The following is an 18,934-nucleotide window of genomic DNA, read 5'->3' as shown; positions in this document are numbered from 1 at the left end:
TGGTTCTATTTCGATACTTAGGCGTCGTATGTTCCGATATCCGAGTGATCAGGACAGTGAAGATGACAAATTGGGGGCTTGAAACTAGGCTACGCTGGGGTCCCCCTTCAGTCGCATTTCAATTGGCTACTCTGAGTCCCTTAGCGACTACTGCATCTATACGTAGTATATTTCGATGTCTAGTCTCTTTTTATCGTCTGACCCCCAGTACCATTTAATTCAGTCCTCTCCGTTTTAACGTGCATGCGATACTTTGATCCTCTTCCCGCTCCGGTTGCCGGTTACGGTCGTGTTGTATTTCGTATCGTATAAATATACGGATACCCCCCTGTGATGCATTATAATATTACCGCCGCCCGCCGGAGACAATGACAAGACTGAAACGAAATTCTTGTGGATTCCACTACCACTGGAGTAACGACAAGTTTTGTCGAAGCAATCAAGGCGACTTGATAAAGCACTTTATATATAAGAAATCTTAAAATATAACAATAACCCTTCAAAGAGCCTTAAAAATCCTGTACCGTACAGGTACTCTTTACCACCCTGCATATTGACTTTGATCACGAGATTATTGAGGTCAACGGTCGTAAAGCAAAGTGTTAAACAAAGTGTAATGTCGACGAAACTTTTACATGGCGTCTACAGCATACGGTAAACGATCTGCTAGCCAGGTAATCTCACCGTTAAAAAATATCGTCTTGCTGTAAGGAGTACTCGAGTGAATTTCGTAGGATAGATGGGCAGGCATGCAGGCATTAACTCGTAGAGGTTTACTCAGTTTCGTACATTCCCGCCAACAAATCCACAGACTCTTAGGCGCGTGGTTTGCAAGTTAAACATCGAAGGGTTGAAGACTGGAATGAATGTTGCTGCCGCAGTTACTGGGTAAGTATCAGACGGTGAATAGTAGTCAAAGAGCCTCTCGCGCACGGGAGAGAGATGATCTGATATTTGCTAAGGGAGAGGCCAACATCATCTCTTTTCCTTCCATCATCACATCCTCAGACTTACCACAACTTCACTGACCACCGGCCCGACTCCCGGCATCTCCGCTAGCTCGGCTCCTGACGTGGAGAGGAAGGCAAGAGCCGGTAATAATTACGACTGGCTCTTCTATCTCCCTGAGAAATGTGGCGTTGGATCTCCATCGAGCGTGCCTTCGGTGCAGCGGGCTGTCGGTTGGGATCGTTTCGACGTCCTTTGTTATATCGCCACGGCGGGTGGTATTGAAATGATGCGCCCTGCCGCTAGGGAAAATTCCTCCGTATTGATATTGGTGGGTACTTAAGGCCTCCTCCCTTCCACAGCCCCCTCTTCTTCCCTTCCTTGATCCGCTCTACGCATTCCTCCTCCACTTCATCATCCTCATCATCGTCTTCTTCCTGCTTGCCTCCTGCAACGAACCATCACGACAAAGCCCTCGCACCATTGCAAGTGACTTTGATAGGCTTTGCATCGTGCTATCTATCTTGACCGTTCAGCTGCTATCTGGCATTTGCTTCTTCTCCTACCCTGCTTCATCTTTGCACTTTTCTCGTTCTCCAAGCTTCCGGAAGCTTTGACGACACGTGCTTCTTACTTCTTCTCCATCATCCAATAGTCTAGACAGACTACAGCTTTCCCAAGCAGTATCTTTTAACCACCATTCTTCGGCTTGATATCGATCAAGCTCTTTTCTCTCTTCAACGCTACTGACAGCTTTCCGCTTACTAACATCCTTCAGAGGTACACGATAGTTTTCACCCAGACCCATTGCATCCATCTTGAACTGCAAATCCTCTTATTCTTCCTATTTCCTGTTGAACTATGCTAACATCTTCCTAGCCGCTAATCTTCTCTGTGATCTGATAGGACACGATGTCTCAGGTCCCACAAGATATTCGTAACGCCATGGCGTAAGTGCTGTTACTATCATACCGCCATTGATTGTCTGTAGCGTGCTGACGTTTTCTAGGACGACACTCTGCGCCGTCATGAGGGCTAGGGGCTCCTGTCAGACCCCACACTGCATGTATTCGCATGAGAAACGGTAAATATATCCTCCAATGTTTGCCGTAGCCATGGCTAATTGATATTGATGTTTTTTTTAGTAAGTTTGTCTGCCCAAGCGAGTATGATACCGGCGTCTGCAAAAATGCCTACTGTCACTACCGCCACCTATGCGACGGTAACGGCCAGCCTCTCGGGCCTGGTCAGTCGGGGTACCGTGCCCCGCGGCAGTCTGCTGCTCCGAAGTCGCCACCGCCACCGCCACCGCCTCAACCAGCAGGTATGAAGCCTCGATATCTCTTATCCTCTCTCTATGGAAGTTAATATAATCGTCACAGCCATCACCAAGTGGAACGCACCTGACCCAATCTGCGCGAATCAGGCCGAACGAGACATGGTCTCGTTGTTCCGGTACCCGATCAGGTGCCCTTTGGAACTGCAGGATTTGGAGCGTCGCCAGATGATGGACTACGCAACCAAGTTGCTCAATCATCACAAGCCTCACTTCCAGCGATACGCTGTTCGGGAAATGTCCGAGCCTCTGGCTCACACCCACTTTCTAGACATCACCAACATTCTGATGAACGACGAGAGCGGAGGCAACACCTTCGGTGTAATCATTTTCCTCACCCGTTTCGTTCCACTCGCAAGACTGCTGGGCCAACCGTATTGGAGGACTGACAACGCGGTAAAAGCCATCTTCAAGAAGTTCTTGGACGATATCCTTCCGGCGAAGCTTTACAACATCTACCTCATCGCTCGTGGTGTTGCTTCTTTCATCAGTTTCCAAGGATCGGATAACGACGATATCGAGTGGCCATCACTTTTTGTCGATATGCTTCACTGTTTTTTGAACATGGGAAAGTTCTCTAAGAATCATGTGGAGACCGTCGGATTCTCAGCTTGCGATTATTGGTTGATCTGTTTCATCGAACAGGCCTGTGATGCTTGGTTTGGTAACCCTGTTGCCACCGAGAGTCTCGCCATGAATGTCACCCCAAGACCTCCCAAGGATGTCATCTTCGATGAGCTGGCCGAGTTGGTCTCCCTCTACAATCTCTCACGCTTCTTCGATTCCGGCACCTACTCAAAGGGTCAGCGTCACCGTTTGGACGACATTCGACGTGTGGAATGTCCTCATTGGCTCCGGAGCGGATCCTGCCCCAGGGAAGGCGACGACTCCTGTTTCTTCTCTCACCGCCTCAGGCTTATCGATAAACATGTTGAGAAATCTGACAAAAAATTCAGGTCTATGGAGCTTTGGTTAAAGTTTGGAAGCCGACGAGAGATTGTTACTGTTCAAGATCTTAAATCATATTGGGACCAAGCCTTGGAGTTCTTGAACGAAGGGAGCGTTGGTTTCATCTTTGAGTCCCTGATGCGAAAGGAAGGAAGTTTCTTGATGGAGAAGACGCTAAAAATTCGAGCCCCGGACGGCCGTGACCTCAACTGCGACGCCATCAGGTCTTTCGCAAAGATTATCTCCGACGAACGTCTTGAAGAGTACAACCAGAAGGAAAGCAAAGTCGTGGCTATTGCCGATGTTTTCGTCAAGAACCAAAAGTTCTTCGTTGCTTGGACTAAAGATATTCGAGATGGCCTTCAACGCGTTCCTGGCTCTCAAACCTTCATCGAAGCCGCCGAACTCATCATTGGCCCCGTTCGCTTCATGCTCAGCCTCAACCCTATTAACAAGTTGGGCGACGAGACCAAGCAGTCCATCACGGAACTATGTCGAATTGTTGCTTGGTATAGCGCCGAAAACGAGCTTTCGATGGCTGAAGCCAATACTGTTGCTGAGAGACTTGGGCTCTTGATCCGTCGAAATTTCTTGGAGAAGCGTATCGAGTTTATCGAACGAGATGCGCCGGACGTGAATGCTGTCAGCTATGATGATGCGGTCTCTTTGGTTTTTTCGGACGATGTGAAGAGGCCGGATGAAGAGCAAGTACTTTATCCTATAGCTATTTTGATCGGTGCTAACGAATCCTTAGCTCCATCGAGACAGTCCTAGCGATTCTACCCTCCGAGTCAGTTTGCGGGGACCTCATCGACACCGGGTCGGCCCAAGCATCTCAGAATACTCCACCGGAGCTTCATTCCGATTTGGCAAAACTTCTCAAATATGAGCCGATGAAATTTACAACTACTCAACAGGAGAATGTCAAAAAAGAAGTCACTAACGAGACGGCAGCCGAACAAAAGCTTGTTGCGAAGAAATCATCTTCAGTTACACCCAACGATGCTGCACCTGGTAAAGCTCCGGAAATGGTCGCAAGACCGATTGAGCCTTTCCGGCCAGTCGTGACGGCGTCAAACAAAAATAAAGCAGCTCTAACTGAGAAGTCTTTAGACGATGAGGATGGTACAGAATATCAACCAGAAGATCGTGGGCCTTCGCCAAACTCCGCCTCCGACAGCATTGAGCACCATCTCCTCGACAAAGCCATCAAATCGATTGCTGACTTTTTTGAATTCGGCCTCATTCGCCCAGCTGCTCGTATCGCTGAAATGGAACAGCATGGTCATTTCACCGCTCTTAAGAACTTCTTTACCTCTGAGCGCCCCTACATCTTCCCCACCGACCCTACGGACGATGTCAGCATCTTTTCGCACTTTTTCCCGTTCCTCGAAACCATCTCCCGTAAACTTGTCAAGCATGATCTAGACATAGAACTTGGTTGGAAGAACATTATGGGAGCACTTTTCCGAAAGCTTTGGGGCCCTGGCGAATTTGTTGGATTCTTCCGTAATGGACTTCGTGACTTCTACCTTGTTCATGAGGACAGAGCTCGTTTCAATTCAGGGCACCGGAAGTTGTACAGAAAAGCCACGGAAAACATGTTCCGTCTCCTTCTTGGTTTGTCCAAGGCTAATCAGCTTCCACGTGTCGATGGGCCGTTCCGACATCTGTTGCTCCGTTTCCTCCGAATATTCTCAGAAGAATACCGCCCGGCCCCCGCACCTACCCCTGCAGGGACTGGCAGGGTTGGTACGAGTACCCTCAGCGGAAGTAGCGCTACCGGAACGGCTCGTATTAGTCGCGGTTCTCAAAGCTACCACCGCTGGAGCAAGGTTCACGCCTTGATGAACGCCTTCATCGCAAGAACCGGCCTTGTTGCCTTTTTCAAGCAAGTTCCTGCAGAAGTTGGCCGCGATCCACAATCCCGTCCGCTATTCAAGCATGCCACTACCTTCGTTTGTCCTGATCAGACTCTGTCAGCATGTGAGTTTGCTGTTCATTGTCAGTTTGCTCACGAGCCTGAAAACGCGAGTAGCCCTGACGAAGGTGGCAGCCTTGAGAGTGATAGTGGTGCCGATACGGATAGTGATAGTGGTACTGGGAGGGGGGAAGAGGTCTTCTTCCGCGCTACAAACCGGGTCGGACTTCAAGGAGGGAGTTTTGTTAGCGCTTTTGGGGGTGAAAGTGCGGTCAGCATCAATACTATTCCTACGGTGATTGATGCCATGGATGTTGCTTATATTTAAGATGGGGAGGTATAGACTAATTTTAATATACGGCATTCTCTTCTGTCCCTGGAACGGATGCCACTTTTTTGTCTTGTTCTTTCATTTTTGTTATTTGGTGCACCTGCAATTTCTATGCTTTGGGGGCGCGTATGCGCGTTCGGCGATATTTCTTTTAGGATTCTATGGTTTTTTCTCTCTTGTTTCCTACCTAGCGCACCGATTCGGTGTACCCTACTTTTTCCTTCAACTTTGTACTTTATACTCGTGGTCATCACTCCTATGGTTATCAATCGTCCTGATGGCATGCATAAACGGCCTTATGCAAATAACTTTGCTTTGATAAAAATGTTCATCCTGTGGTCCTAAACTATTGAATTTCAATTCTTTGTAATATAATCCCTTTCCTTAGTTTGTATCCCTCTTGTCCGGAGAAGTGGTGCACTAGTGAGAACAACCAGGAATATGTGTTTACGAATAGTCTTGTCATGATACCTTTTTTTATGGGAATTCTACATATGACTACAGATAGAAATATTTACACAAAAATATAAAGACGGATTTACCATCCGACGGGCTTTACACAGCTCTCAAGAGAGCCTTGCTGGTCTGCGCCGGGAACCTAGGTAGAAGAGGTGGACGTTATTATTGGTATCCGTACCGAACAACTCGCAGGAATTGAGATACATACTTCCCACACGACCGAAAAGGGATCCCAGTGGGGGTCGGTATGCGGAGCGTATTCGATCGCATTCATCACATTGTCAAGCACCCCCTGCCTCCCGTACACTTTACTCAAAAAAGCATAAGTCATATCCATGCCCGCGGCCACACCCGAACTCGTCCAAATCTTCCCGTCCTGCGTCCACCTAGCGCTGGGTACCCACTTAACTTTTTCACCGAATTGGGTTACCCAGCCCCAAAAGGATTTGTTCGTGGTTGCCCTACGGCGTTTCAGAACACCGCTGCGGGCGAGGGGTACGCTGCCGGTACAGACGCTGAGCAAATACTCCAATTCGCTATATCGGGAATTTATGAATGTTTCGATGGAAGTGTCGTTGTTCTCGACTAACACCATGTTTCCCATCCCGCCGGGGATCAGGAGGATATCGAGGGGCGGGGCGGTGGTGAATGTGTGCGTTGCGTAGAGGTCCATGGCTATTAGGTGGGAGAGGTCGACGGGGGGTTGGCCGGGGACCATGACGTGCGGGGGGGCGCGGGAGGTTATGGGACCTGTTTGGGAGGCGATGAAGGAGATCGAGAGGGGGTAGTAGGCTGAGACCTGTTATTAAAGATTGGGGGGATCGTTAGAAGGTGTTGTTTTTGTTGGAATTTGGAGGGGTTGGGAGGGACGGGGTTACGGATTGGAGGATTTCGAAGGGACCGATGACGTCGAGGGGTTCGAAGCCGGGGAAGAGGACTATCCCGAGGGAGAATTTTTTGGACCGGTTGGATAGTTGGGTTTTTGTGGGGCCTGTTGCTGTTATTAGTGAGGTTGTGGAGAGGAGGGTGAGGATGGCGGTTGAGAAGCGCATTTTGGGCATTGTTATAATTATCTATAATGCCGCGGGATTTTGAAAAGATGCTTCTTAGATTTGGGGGTTTTGGGCGCCCAAGATTGGCGGTACGTGGTGGAGAAATCTGTTTGTTGAATATATGGACGACACTATATATTTTGGAGAGGATGTATTTCTATCTTATATCGAGCTTGCCCCTATCTTATATATGAGGATGTAGGCCCCAGATTCCGTATACATATTTAAACTACCGGCCGATCGGTCGATTAAACAGTTTCGACCGAAGGTAACGTTATATACCTACTTAGCTACGAGTTTCGCAATACCGCCAAGATGGGAGAACCCAGGTATTCGGTAGTTAGAAAATCCCGGTGCATACGTCGATGGGGGTATAATATATAACATCTACTATATCACAAATGTTTGCTTTCGATTGAAACGAGCGCACCTGCATACTTGTGCATATTATTTTTCCCTTGCGGGGAACATGTCAACCCGGGATCCATGGGCAAATGTTCACGCGGTGGAATTCTGGCGATGGCAAACCAGTCTCGGTCGGCTCGGGATCACAAGGATTTGGGTGGCATAGCATTTAGGTCATATCAGCCGGAATGGGAATTATCCGCGCCGTCTTTGATATACATAGTAACTCCAAGGTTCTTCCTTGCGAGTCCAATTGAACAGACGGAAGATATCCATAGCAATTATAATTGGCCGGCTAAAACTGAAGGTCGTCGTCAGGTGGAGCGTGGTGATAGATATCAATGTGTCGTTCCGACACTCTACGAAAGAGCGGATACCGGACCGTTAAACCCGTACGCCGGTTCCTCCAACCCCCATATCATCGACAAAATCGGCCCCAAATCATGCCGGACCCATCGGCTGACCCGAGGGCGTTCGTAAACCCTCGAGATCTCCACGCGACAGCAGCAATCCGCTGGTGTTCCCCAGGTCGAAATTCAGCCTGCTCCACATGACGTCAGTTTAAACCGCGGTCTGATAAACTCCAGATCGGGTAACTCTCCAGATCGGGCATTCGACTAAGAATAGTTAGTCAGCGTGTTGGATTCTGAAAGCGACAACGCGGTGTGTTGTTTGTGAAGGGAAAATACAACGTCCTCCGCATCACGATACCTGCTGTATATGTTCTATTGAGCTGAATGGAGTATTCGTGAACGATAAACTCTGTAAAGAAGAAGAAATATAATAAATACTTTGAATGAAAAGGAATTTCACGGCTTCAACCCTCACCCGTCCGTACTTCACATCATAACGACCGCTGTGCCATATATCCTTCCCAAAAACCCTCTACCAAATATTCGTTTCACGACCCCAACTTCATTATTCAGAAACACCACAGAATCATTCAGCCAGTCCATCACCAAACAATTCAACCTTCTAGAAAACTCATCATCTCTATAGTTTCCCTACCCCCTTTATCATCCGTGGCATCACCATCACCACATATCCTATCTCCCAAAGACAGTACAAGAATCCATCAAGCAATTACTACCACCGAAATCCGCAATAGCGGACTCCTAGTCTCGTAGCCGCGGGATTCATAAGCCCCTGAGAAACAAATATCTGAGGTTCACCAAGACTTTTATATCTCCATTCGATCCACTCACCGCCTCAAAAGGCATCTCACCCTCGCCCACATACTAAACAAAATGTTCAAATTCATCTCCACCCTCCTCCTCTTCCTACACTACCACCTCGCTCTCCTCGTCTCCCCCATTTCCCTCTCCCAAACCATCAAATCCCTCTTCCGTCGTACCAAGCCCCCTTCATTCACCCACCGTGTCCCCCCTCCCCCACCACCCCTCGACATCCACCCTCCCGCCCTAGACGCCCCTTCAATCTACGACTCCCTCCAACCCTCCCGTCTCCGCAACGAAACAGTACCCATGCCGGCGAGAACACGAATCGACATGTCCCGGCACTTCATCCCCTGGGATGGTAGTCTCCCAACTGCTGTCATACATTCCCAGGACGATGTTCCAAAAATAAAACACTGGCTCCACAAATCCTCCGCCCGCGCCGTCATCGAAAATCCGTTTATCGAAGGATGCGAAGACCCCGAACCTTTGCCGATGGAATACCCTCATAGATACCCAGAGCCGTTGAGACATGACGTCGGCACTTTTCGAAGGATATTACCGTTGAAGGCGGCGTTCGGGAACGAACTTGGGACGATAGTAATTCCGCGACATCATAATTCGTCTGATTTTTTACTATTAGTTTCGCAGACCGATAATAGTATCGTACCGCCTACGGGGCCGGAGGCTCTCCTCGCTAGGTTCCTCGTCTGTTCCCGAACGGTGTTATATCACATACCAGCGCTGAGAGGCCAAGCATCCCACCAAACCTCCTTCCACGACGGCCAACGTCTAAACCTTCCCGGTAACATTAACAGAATATACCCCTTCTTCCTTCTAAAACTCCCGTCCACAGACCTAACCTCGCTCTGGCTGATCCTCACAATCCTCCACGGTCGTTTCCCAGCTTCCTGGACATCCCTAGACCTTCCGTTATCGCTCCTCTATAACATTTCAAAAACCCTCGAAGTGCTGGAAATCACAAATGCCGAAACACTCTCCCTCATCCGCCGAAAACTTTTTTATACCCTTAACCGCCACGCACATTTGCACCAACCCCCCTGCAACACACCAGACGTCGCAATGTGGCTCACCGTCGCCAAAACCTTCAGCATACCCGCAAACTTCTCGTCCCTGTGGGCAAACCTGGCGATCACAACCTGGCGCTTCACCCCAAATTCAAAAGCCGTAGATAGATATACGCCCTCTCCTCCCCACCCGCCCGGTACGAACTTCAAATACGGAAACTGGTATTTCATCTCCCACCTCCCCCGCTCCTTACGCACCGCATTATCCGAAGACCGCAATACCTTCCTGAACACCCTCCTCCATCTGTGGTCTCAATTCCGGGCGAAATACCATTTACCATCCCAATCCCCCGGGAACGCCCAAACCATATTATCCGCCACCGCCAATTTCGACGCTTCGGCACTAGACCTGCAACAAGAAACACTGAATTACGCAAATCAGGTTTTAGGATACCACAATTACATCTCCCTCATCACCCGGGGGGGGAATAAAGCGCTAGAACGACGGGTCATGGCCGACGTTACCACTTTCAAAGATGATGTGAATGACATCTTCTCCCGAGTTTCCTCTCGTGATATCGATTTAAACCGCGTTAGCGTCCCCTCGGAAGACTACAACCCCCCGCCTCCGGAACCGCTGTATTCACCATTCCAAACACCCTGGGAACTGGATAACGTCTCCGGCGCGGAAACTACGATATTTACTTATCAGAGCGGGAAGAATAATAACTTGATCTACTGGCGTAACTCCCCACCCGGTCTCCCCCTGATCCCATCTTCCGCTACCGTCCTCGGGTGGGAAATTTCCACAAAATGGTTGGTTGCGTTCATAGTACAATTCTACATCGAATTCTCCAGCCTTCTAGGAACCTACACTTTCGCAACAGTGGACGCCCGGATCACCCTCTGGCTTCTCATCCTCGTCTGGTACCTAAACCGCTCCACGATTGACTCCTTCCGGGAGCTGCAAAGATCCCAATCCCGACGCCTCCGCGACGAAGAACTCCTAGAATCCACCGCCACCTCCTACGGATGGTCCCTCTCCTCCTCCCCTCACGGCAGTCTGACCCCGAAAGCCACCCCCGCCCTCCTCGGCCAATCCTGGAAAAAATATACACCCCTCGAACCCTCCCCCGAAAACATCCATCTCGCAGCCCGTCAACAGGTAGAAATCCAAAGGTTCAAAGCGGAAAGAGCGAAGCGGTGGAAGAAGGAGGGACGTGATAAACGGGGTCGGTTGCCCAGCGATCCGAATTTCGGCAAGGACTCCGAGGGGGGGGATGAAGTGGAAGAGGTGGGAGAGGAGGAGGTAAATGCTAGAGCTAGAGGAAAAGATGGGGGGTGGGGGTTGTTTGATTAGTTATAGTCTCGTAACCAAACCGTGGTAGTATGTATGATGTAATCTACGAGAATGGGGTTGGGGGGCGATGATGATGATGATATGTATGATGTTATTTCCACGGTTAATAAAAACACTCCATACCGGAAAGCAACCCTCCCAGTACGTGGCCTCACCCCACCATCCCAAACAAAACCATCATAATATCAGAAAAGAGGATCCCAGAAACGCCCCAAAGCATTGTAAACGAAAAGAAAAATCATATCAGTATTTTTTTTTAAAAAAAAAGGATGTCAAAAGAGCCTGAAAAACGCCGTCCGACATCACAACCTATTTACTCCCATCCCCCTCAATCTCACCAGGCTACCCATTCTGAACCCCACGCTCGCAATTCCCGTGAGCGGGATTGACCGGTCTCCCACACGCCATGCGGGTGGAGCGGTATTTCTACAAAAACCCCATCAGCACCATAAAGGGAGGGGAGAATACTCGCATCGGCAATGCCACCATCTTTAACGACGGTCCCGAATTGCCCACCGTTGACATTGAGAGACCAGAAAAGGTGGTGTCGATGGTATCGGCCTAGAATTTCATCAATCAATACCTACCTGGATAACAGAGAAAAGGATGAAAGCGAGCAGGAAAGAAGGATGAATGGGTGGACGGAAGGTACTTGCACGCATCTTGAATTCTCCAAAGATTTGCAGATTGAACGTTTGAGGATGAAGTTTGCAATCCCTTCCGGCTTTAGTATCTTCCGAACTGCATCTCGGAGCAGCCGGAAATAGATTCGTTATCTTCATCATCACCAGGGATATCTAGCCATCTACGGCATATGGCACTCGGATGACTGGAACGGTACGAGTATATTTGGTATGTAGGATGGAGGGGGGTATGGGACAACACTGATGGCGAGGGCCACGTCATCGGAAGTACTATGGGGTCATCGATAAGGGAAATAGGAATACGGCTTCACCACCGTAAGCGTGGAGATGACAGTCTACGATATCATGGATGATTACAACCTCAAGCTCATGTATTCAAAACCACCGATACCACATCACGTACATTTAGTGCTTTATTAACCAAAAAAATAATAAAATTTTATCCATTAAAATCGTACTTTATAGTCTTACTCCAAAAACCTCTCCAACCGCCCCACCCCCCTCAAAAAAGCCTTCAACCCCGCCCACGCAATCCACCCTCGCACAACCAACCCCAACCGCCACCCCATCCACGGCACCGCCATCTCCCTTCCACACACTTCCCTAATCCCCACCTTCTCCACCCTTCCCTCCCAATCCACCCCCTTAACTCCCTCCAACACCCCATCCATCTCATTCATCATCTTCGCTATCCCCTCGTACACCCTACAGCTCCCGTACCCCAATTCCCCAAAGATGCCTCGATCGAGGCGAACTTCGAGGGATTGGAGGAGTTGGCGGAGTGAGAGAAGGCTGCCGGTGTATTCTGCCACGTTGCGCTTGTATCCAACGAGTTTGTGGGTTTTGAGGAAGTCAGCAATGTCTCTTGCCGCCACGACGCAGTTATCCGACGGGCGACAGGTGCAAGTAAGCCTGCCGCTGGTTCTGAGGTGGAGGTGGTAGGCGTACCAGGTATTCAGGAGACTGAAAATCGAGCACCTTAGACGCTGGTGTTCGGTTTTCGTGTGCTCCCAAATACCCTTCGGCCCCCACCTCTCATACACCGTCACCTCTTTCCCATCATCCCCGCCCCTCCCCACCAACTTGATCTTATTATCCCACTCCTGCCCCTCCCACCCTTTAAACTCCAAGATAATCCTGGCTACTAACTTTGCGTATCCCCCTCTATCTTTGAATACGCTGCCGATGACAAGCCATTGTTCGTAGCCGTCTTCCATTTTTTGGCCCTCCAGTGGTTATAATATGGTTGAAACCATTGAGACATATCGATTTCGAAGTATTGCAGCGTCAAGCAGAGCTGCCAGAAGGTGGTGAATGAGAGGTCGAAGGGGGCAGGAAAGGCAGTTGGAACATGGCTTAACACTTTTAATAGGAGGAGGAGGGCATCGATGCGGTACCACCATGTTAAGACGAAATAGTATGGTGGTGAAGCCTGGACTTTTGTAACTTTATCCTCGTCGTAGAAGAGGGAACGGAGGACGGGAGAGGTGGTCGTGATTGAATGTTGCGAGATCCAGAATTTGACTTGTCTGCGGCCCGGGCAGGTGATGAGGAGACAGGTGTCTGGGTTTGAAGATATATAATAGGTTTCTTCTTTTGAGGGAGTATATGAAGAAGGAGAGGACGAACGGGCGGCCGTTGGCATTGGTGGGTACTCGTGGATTGGATAAATGCCCGGGTATGAACCTGGGAGTATGTTCATTTCGAGTCCTGGGGGGGTTCGACGTGTAAATTCGTCCGACGCGAGTGATGGGGCGTTTGAGTACCGGAGGTGGAATATTTGGATTCCGCGTTGGAAAAACCAATAAGAAGTTCCTCGCAGTCTTCAGACTTATCTTCCGATGGAACTTTGTCGCATGGAAGTTGTTCAGAATCTCCAGACTCCGTATCGTCAAAATGATTAGGTAGAAGTTCCACAAAATCCTCAGAAATTGGTGGAGACACAAATTCCTGAGTAGTCCCATGGCTTTCTTCCTGAGTACCTTTCGTCTTAGATCGCGGCACACGCTGGAGTGATTCATACTCTCGGAGCTCTTCCGTCTCGTCTTGGATCTGGCTAAGCTCTGCTCGGGCCTTGTTAAGTTTCTCGGCCAGTGCTCCTTGACGGAGCACGCGTAGGTTGAAGAAGAAGTGGTAGATTGATGGGAAACCGATGTCGTGGGTGCACCGCTCCAGTTCTTGGAAGGTCATTAGCAGTAGAGGGGACATGGTGATGGCTGTTGTAGAGAATGGGATGAATTGGGATTGAATATTTTGTGAAAAAAGTTGGGATTGGATGGATTGATGGTGGGGGTGATGGTGACGGATGATGAAACTTGGTTGGGGAACCAGAAGGGGAAGAGATTAAAGAAACAGCCGGAGGGACTCTTATATTCCATTCGATTTTGAATTGAAGCCATCGTGAGCCCTCTTCAACCGGGTAACACTTCATTGTCGATTATACATGGTCGGGTGTGTATGCTGTTAAAGTTTGCACGAAAAGCCATACTAGCCTGAACGAAGTTTAACAGATTTGGATGCTGTTGTATGCTGTTGTATTGACTAGCGCAAAACACTAGTGGCCGGGCAGGTACCTCTGGGCGGCCTGGGCTTAGGGTGTGTCTAATCAGAATTACTTGATTTGGTATTTACGATTTTCACTAAATTTACAGAGTACATGCCCCCGCGTACTACTATTAAATAAACAAACGCGTGCCCGTCTGCCTGCCTGCCAAAGGTATCAAGTTCCAGCGTGTAATCCAGTGTGAGATCCAGTGAATGGTGAAGTAAAGTGAAAATCTCCAAGATAAATTACCCCGGTCACCCGTTTTAATAAGCCACGCAGTCGACCCCGTTTGGCGTGGCGGCCCACGAAACCAACGGCGCTCTATCTACACACCCTATTTCTAACCATTTATCATCAACGTCGCTTCAGCTACACCCCACTCTCTATACCGCTATCTATTTAATTCATCAGGTAAGAATTCCTTCCATTCATTCTCTATATACACAACTAACATCCATCTAGACCTCCCCTCCGGCCTTAGTCTCATTCTACAATCCCTCAAAATGTGCTGGAACCTCTGGACCTTCCCCAAGGTACCCTCTTCCCCCTAAAAAAACAACTCGAATACTGAAATATTCTAATAGATGTGTGGAAAGTGCAACCACAAACAAGCAGAACTAACCCAATGCGGCCGCCGCACCCTCCTCTGCCGCACCCTCAACCGAGATGAACCCATCCACGACACCCTCTGCTACAACTGTATTGCCCACCGGGAAAAGGAATTGACAAACTTTCAATGGAAAAGGGAGGTTGCAAAAGCTGAGGAGTTGTATTGGTATGTTAAGGGTATTGGTGGCGCTGTGGGGATGAGGAGCGGGGACTATTGGAGGCTTTGATTTATTATCGATCTCTCCTATCAGTCTCGGAGTCATCTTCCATATCTTCTATGGCCGCGGAAAGGTATAGAATAGTGGCACGGAAGATGGAAATGGAATATACTAGGAGGGACATTGTGGAATTTGAATGAAGAAATCTATTCTATTACAACCTGATTCTGCTTGCCCGTCTTCCCCTTACCCTTTCCTAAACATCTTACTACCGTAACATCTCCACCGAAAGCAGTCGACCAACTGAAACAGCCTTGCGTCAATGTACCACCGTATAGACTACTGTATAAACGAACCACTCGCAAGAGACTATTCTATCGCCACCAAAAGCAAATGAGAAGCCGTTATCACCATACGCCTCATATATCGAAGACACAAACTTCCAGGCCAATCGTGCACGCAGCTGAAATGTATAGATAACGAGAACGCTATCTCTCACCTTAAGACCGTATCCTATCCTCAAGGCATATAGGCGAGGAGTGATTATTACCATACGCCCCATAATATCTTCCGCCTCTCTACGCAATCAAAGACACAAACTCCCGCTTAGGCTATCCATCTAACTGTAATAACGAAAACGATATGTCTCGCCTTACAATATGTACGACCTGCCCAATAAAGCCGGCTAGAACCCGCTCCTTACGAAGACATTATTCTCCAAGGCGAATGACAAAATTTGAAGTACATCCCCTACGATGACGAGAGCGATATATCTTGCCGGAAGAATACTCTATCCTGCAAGGCGCAACAGAGAAAGTTTTATGATATGGCTGACCGCTTGACATATCAAAACTACAAACTATAGGAAAATATCCGCACCCCAAAGATGACGAGGACACTACTTCTCGCCTTACAATATACGCTAATCCAATAAACCCGCAGCGTCGCCGTTGTGGTGAAAGGATCATTTCCCGGATCGAGTGGCTAACCACGAAGCGCACGCTCCTACGTTACGATGACGCCAACACCGTACCTTGTTTCGCGATATATAAAATAAATTTTCCAAAGGAAAGACTATCTGGTATTTAAAAGGCGTCATCCTTCACGCGAATGACCAACAAAGTCTTGAGCTTACGATATAAATCACCGGTCAATGTTTCTAAACTCCACCTACCAAGGACAAGTTCTCCTTACACGGCTTCAAACTATGGGCAAATCAGTGCATGACGTCTCAAAGCGATCTGATAGGCTGTAAGAAGAATCGACGAAATGGTCGAGATATCGGCGAACGGTCTGGAGGATACGATATGACATCTCGTCAACCTAGGTATGCAAGATCTGCTCGCGAGGATATATAGACCGTTTCAACGTGCGGAACATGTTTCTCGCAGAGGTATCCCGAACAACGAATGCCTATATGTTAGTGGAAAGTTTTTACTGTATATAGACGCAACTAAAATACATTCTAGCTGGCCTTCTAGGTGTAGCAACCAAAGTTCATTTCAGACACACCTATCTAGAAGCCAACATTTTCTATTCTTTCGAATAGCAAAGTTCGTCACACCCTCCGTACTATAACTGTATAAATTTCCAATTATATATGGAAGTCTCCGAGCTTCCAGGCCTATTTTTCCTGTGTTAAGCCTGTTGGAATTCCCATCCATGAACGTGGAAGCCAGTCTTGCCCCTCTCCTATCTATTGAGATTGCCGCCTACATCGCAGCGTATATGCGGTAGGAGTTATATTCCCATCTTTCTATCGAAGGAATCTTAATTTCAAATAGCGCAGAATATATTTGGTCACATCGCTGCATATTGTTGTCCAAAATCCCAGGAGGACATAAAACGGTAGTGTCAAAGGGACTTATGTCGTTAATACTAGTCTGGATTGATGGAGCGTGGAACCAGGTGGTAAATACTGCTCTTCATCGGGCCCAAATCTAACCGGGTTACGTTCCTCTAAAATACACCAATACCGTATTCAATCTATTTTTTGCGAGTGCTTAATATTGCTGAAGGCACCACGGGGAACAATGCTCCGGATTCTCCCAACCAAAGCGAAGATGATAAACAACCGCAATTTTTACACTAGGCTACCCCGATCCATCTCAGCAAAAATACTGTCATACTATCCAAGTTCCTTTCATCCTCAGCGTTCGCGTCCGAATGTCAGATACAGAGTTAAATACACCCGCAAAGACCGCGTCTACCATCTTGGTTTTGGTTCTGTATGAAAATTACACACCTATTCGGAGAGCCTAGGCGAGTAGAATAAACATTAGGAGGGTCTCCAGAGCCTCTGGCCCTACTTGGGCGATTTCTAGCCACTTGAGGCGCTTATACCTTATGTCTAGACCAATCGACGTTGCCTGTACCAAAAAGATGACAACTAAAACCACGATTTCAATCCATTTCTTCAATTTGAGCTTCACTCGAACGTTCAAAATTCGCTGCCGGGTCCGATAGTATTCCGTCATTGTCGTCCCAGCAGCTCTTTCTATATCGATAATACGATACGTCGCGTTTGGTTGACCGGATAGCTATTGATGTTGGAAACAGAGCTGTTAGATTAAATTTTGAATCAAAGTGTACATGTAGACAACTGTCATGTATACATACTGTGACTTCGAATGTGTCGATGGCATAGTATTTAAAAATTTCTGCCGCATGGGCTTGGAGTTGCTCGATATATTGGCTGCCGGTTGGGCCCTGAGGGATCCCCTGCAGTGTAATATGCTGGCTTGCTCGGTTGAACTTGAGCGCAGTTGCGCAGTGGAACTTGTTTACAATTATCATCTGCATTTATATGAGTATTTCAATGAACGGGATATTTGACAATTATTGTCGGAATTTTGGGAACAAGATTGTGACTGATCTTTAAAAAAGCTAGGTAGATCTGGCCTTTTATAGCGGCCTCAATAAAGAGACCAGGGTAGACCTGATTTCTTTAACATATCACTGATATCTGTATGCTTCAGGTACGCTATAAGCCATCAGGATTTCGATCCGAATCTCGGGAGTTTTTTAAATCCGGTTTACGTGGCCATCGTATTGCTATTACTTAAATAGAACGACGCTGGCCCACATCAAGAAGTGGAATCGCTGTATCACATATGCTAGTTGTGAGTTCCTCGAAAGATTTAGAATGTTGGAAGAGGGATCATACATGGACACCTTGGCAGAAAGGTTGGAAATAGGTGTTGAACCAACTGTTAAGACCGTGTTGGGTATTTGGGTGCAGAAGGTCTTCAATATCTGGGGAATTCTGGGGAAACAGCGAGATTTTGGGCCGGCTTTTGCAAACTTGAGAGCTGTAATAACGATCTGATTTATATAAAGTCCCTGAGAGTCAGGAATTTGATCAATTGTCAAAGACTCGGATTCCATTCTTAAAAATTTGGGATTTGAATGAATGACGCCACTGATTTCATTTATATGTATAAAAGTTGGATTTACCTGATTTTGAAATTTGATCAAAATTTCCTTACTAAAAATCTCGAAAAATTATAATATTACGGAGGTAACATTAACGGCGAATTTGATTAACGTTTTCCACCGGGAAGTGAGACACACTGGAAAGTGAGACTGTAAATCTTGAAATTCAAAAAATCATAATAAATTTATTTCTGATCAGAAAAACTTGAAAATTTCACATGCTTTAGAAACTATTAGAAAGAATAAGATTTTAAAATTTCAGAACTTTTTGTGCATCATTCGAATTAATATTAATTTTTAAAGCCAAAATTTTGGCGTTTTTGAGGCGAAAACCTAGCATCCCGCTGCAATTTGACTACAACTCCTTATCATCAACAAACCTGTCGATCTGCATGTTGTTGGGATATCCTTGACGCCAAGACACTAGCCTGCTCTATGATTCGATGAGGCGGAAAGGATAGCTGTGCATGACAAGTATGGCGCGAAATTTGGACCCCCCCGGCTCCAAAAATAAAAATTTCTCAAAATCTCAAAAATCAAATCGAAACAACAAAAACAACACTTTCGTAACTTCATAAAA

The 18,934-nt window shown here is 47.6% G+C and overlaps 6 protein-coding genes across 6 annotated transcripts; 3 read left to right on the top strand and 3 right to left on the bottom strand.

Moving 5' to 3' along the window:
- Positions 1 to 1,860: 1,860 nt before the first annotated feature.
- Positions 1,861 to 5,481, top strand: DFL_000430 (uncharacterized protein; the record flags this gene model as incomplete). The annotated part of the gene is made up of 5 exons (XM_067633372.1): positions 1,861 to 1,898; positions 1,958 to 2,032; positions 2,094 to 2,272; positions 2,331 to 3,940; positions 3,997 to 5,481. 5 exons carry the CDS (start codon positions 1,861 to 1,863, stop codon positions 5,479 to 5,481), a joined length of 3,387 nt encoding a protein of 1,128 aa, XP_067494964.1.
- Positions 5,482 to 6,022: 541 nt separating this feature from the next.
- DFL_000429 (uncharacterized protein) lies at positions 6,023 to 6,995 on the bottom strand (the record flags this gene model as incomplete). The annotated part of the gene is made up of 3 exons (XM_067633360.1): positions 6,023 to 6,082; positions 6,152 to 6,742; positions 6,822 to 6,995. The coding sequence occupies 3 exons, from the start codon at positions 6,993 to 6,995 to the stop codon at positions 6,023 to 6,025; spliced, it is 825 nt and encodes a 274-aa protein (XP_067494963.1).
- Positions 6,996 to 8,647: 1,652 nt separating this feature from the next.
- Positions 8,648 to 10,963, top strand: DFL_000428 (uncharacterized protein; the record flags this gene model as incomplete). Its single annotated transcript, XM_067633348.1, has 1 exon — positions 8,648 to 10,963. The coding sequence occupies one exon, from the start codon at positions 8,648 to 8,650 to the stop codon at positions 10,961 to 10,963; it is 2,316 nt and encodes a 771-aa protein (XP_067494962.1).
- Positions 10,964 to 12,074: 1,111 nt separating this feature from the next.
- DFL_000427 (uncharacterized protein) lies at positions 12,075 to 12,824 on the bottom strand (the record flags this gene model as incomplete). Its single annotated transcript, XM_067633335.1, has 1 exon — positions 12,075 to 12,824. One exon carries the CDS (start codon positions 12,822 to 12,824, stop codon positions 12,075 to 12,077), a length of 750 nt encoding a protein of 249 aa, XP_067494961.1.
- Positions 12,825 to 13,305: 481 nt separating this feature from the next.
- On the bottom strand, positions 13,306 to 13,815 carry DFL_000426 (uncharacterized protein; the record flags this gene model as incomplete). Its single annotated transcript, XM_067633323.1, has 1 exon — positions 13,306 to 13,815. The coding sequence occupies one exon, from the start codon at positions 13,813 to 13,815 to the stop codon at positions 13,306 to 13,308; it is 510 nt and encodes a 169-aa protein (XP_067494960.1).
- An 840-nt stretch (positions 13,816 to 14,655) lies between these two features.
- On the top strand, positions 14,656 to 14,988 carry DFL_000425 (uncharacterized protein; the record flags this gene model as incomplete). Its single annotated transcript, XM_067633312.1, has 2 exons — positions 14,656 to 14,685; positions 14,749 to 14,988. The coding sequence occupies 2 exons, from the start codon at positions 14,656 to 14,658 to the stop codon at positions 14,986 to 14,988; spliced, it is 270 nt and encodes an 89-aa protein (XP_067494959.1).
- Positions 14,989 to 18,934: the final 3,946 nt, after the last annotated feature.

Source organism: Arthrobotrys flagrans (genome assembly GCF_004000055.1).
Source record: "Arthrobotrys flagrans strain CBS H-5679 chromosome Unknown unitig_15, whole genome shotgun sequence".
NCBI classification, from domain to species: domain Eukaryota; kingdom Fungi; phylum Ascomycota; class Orbiliomycetes; order Orbiliales; family Orbiliaceae; genus Arthrobotrys; species Arthrobotrys flagrans.
This window is presented reverse-complemented; position numbering and strand designations above follow the sequence as displayed.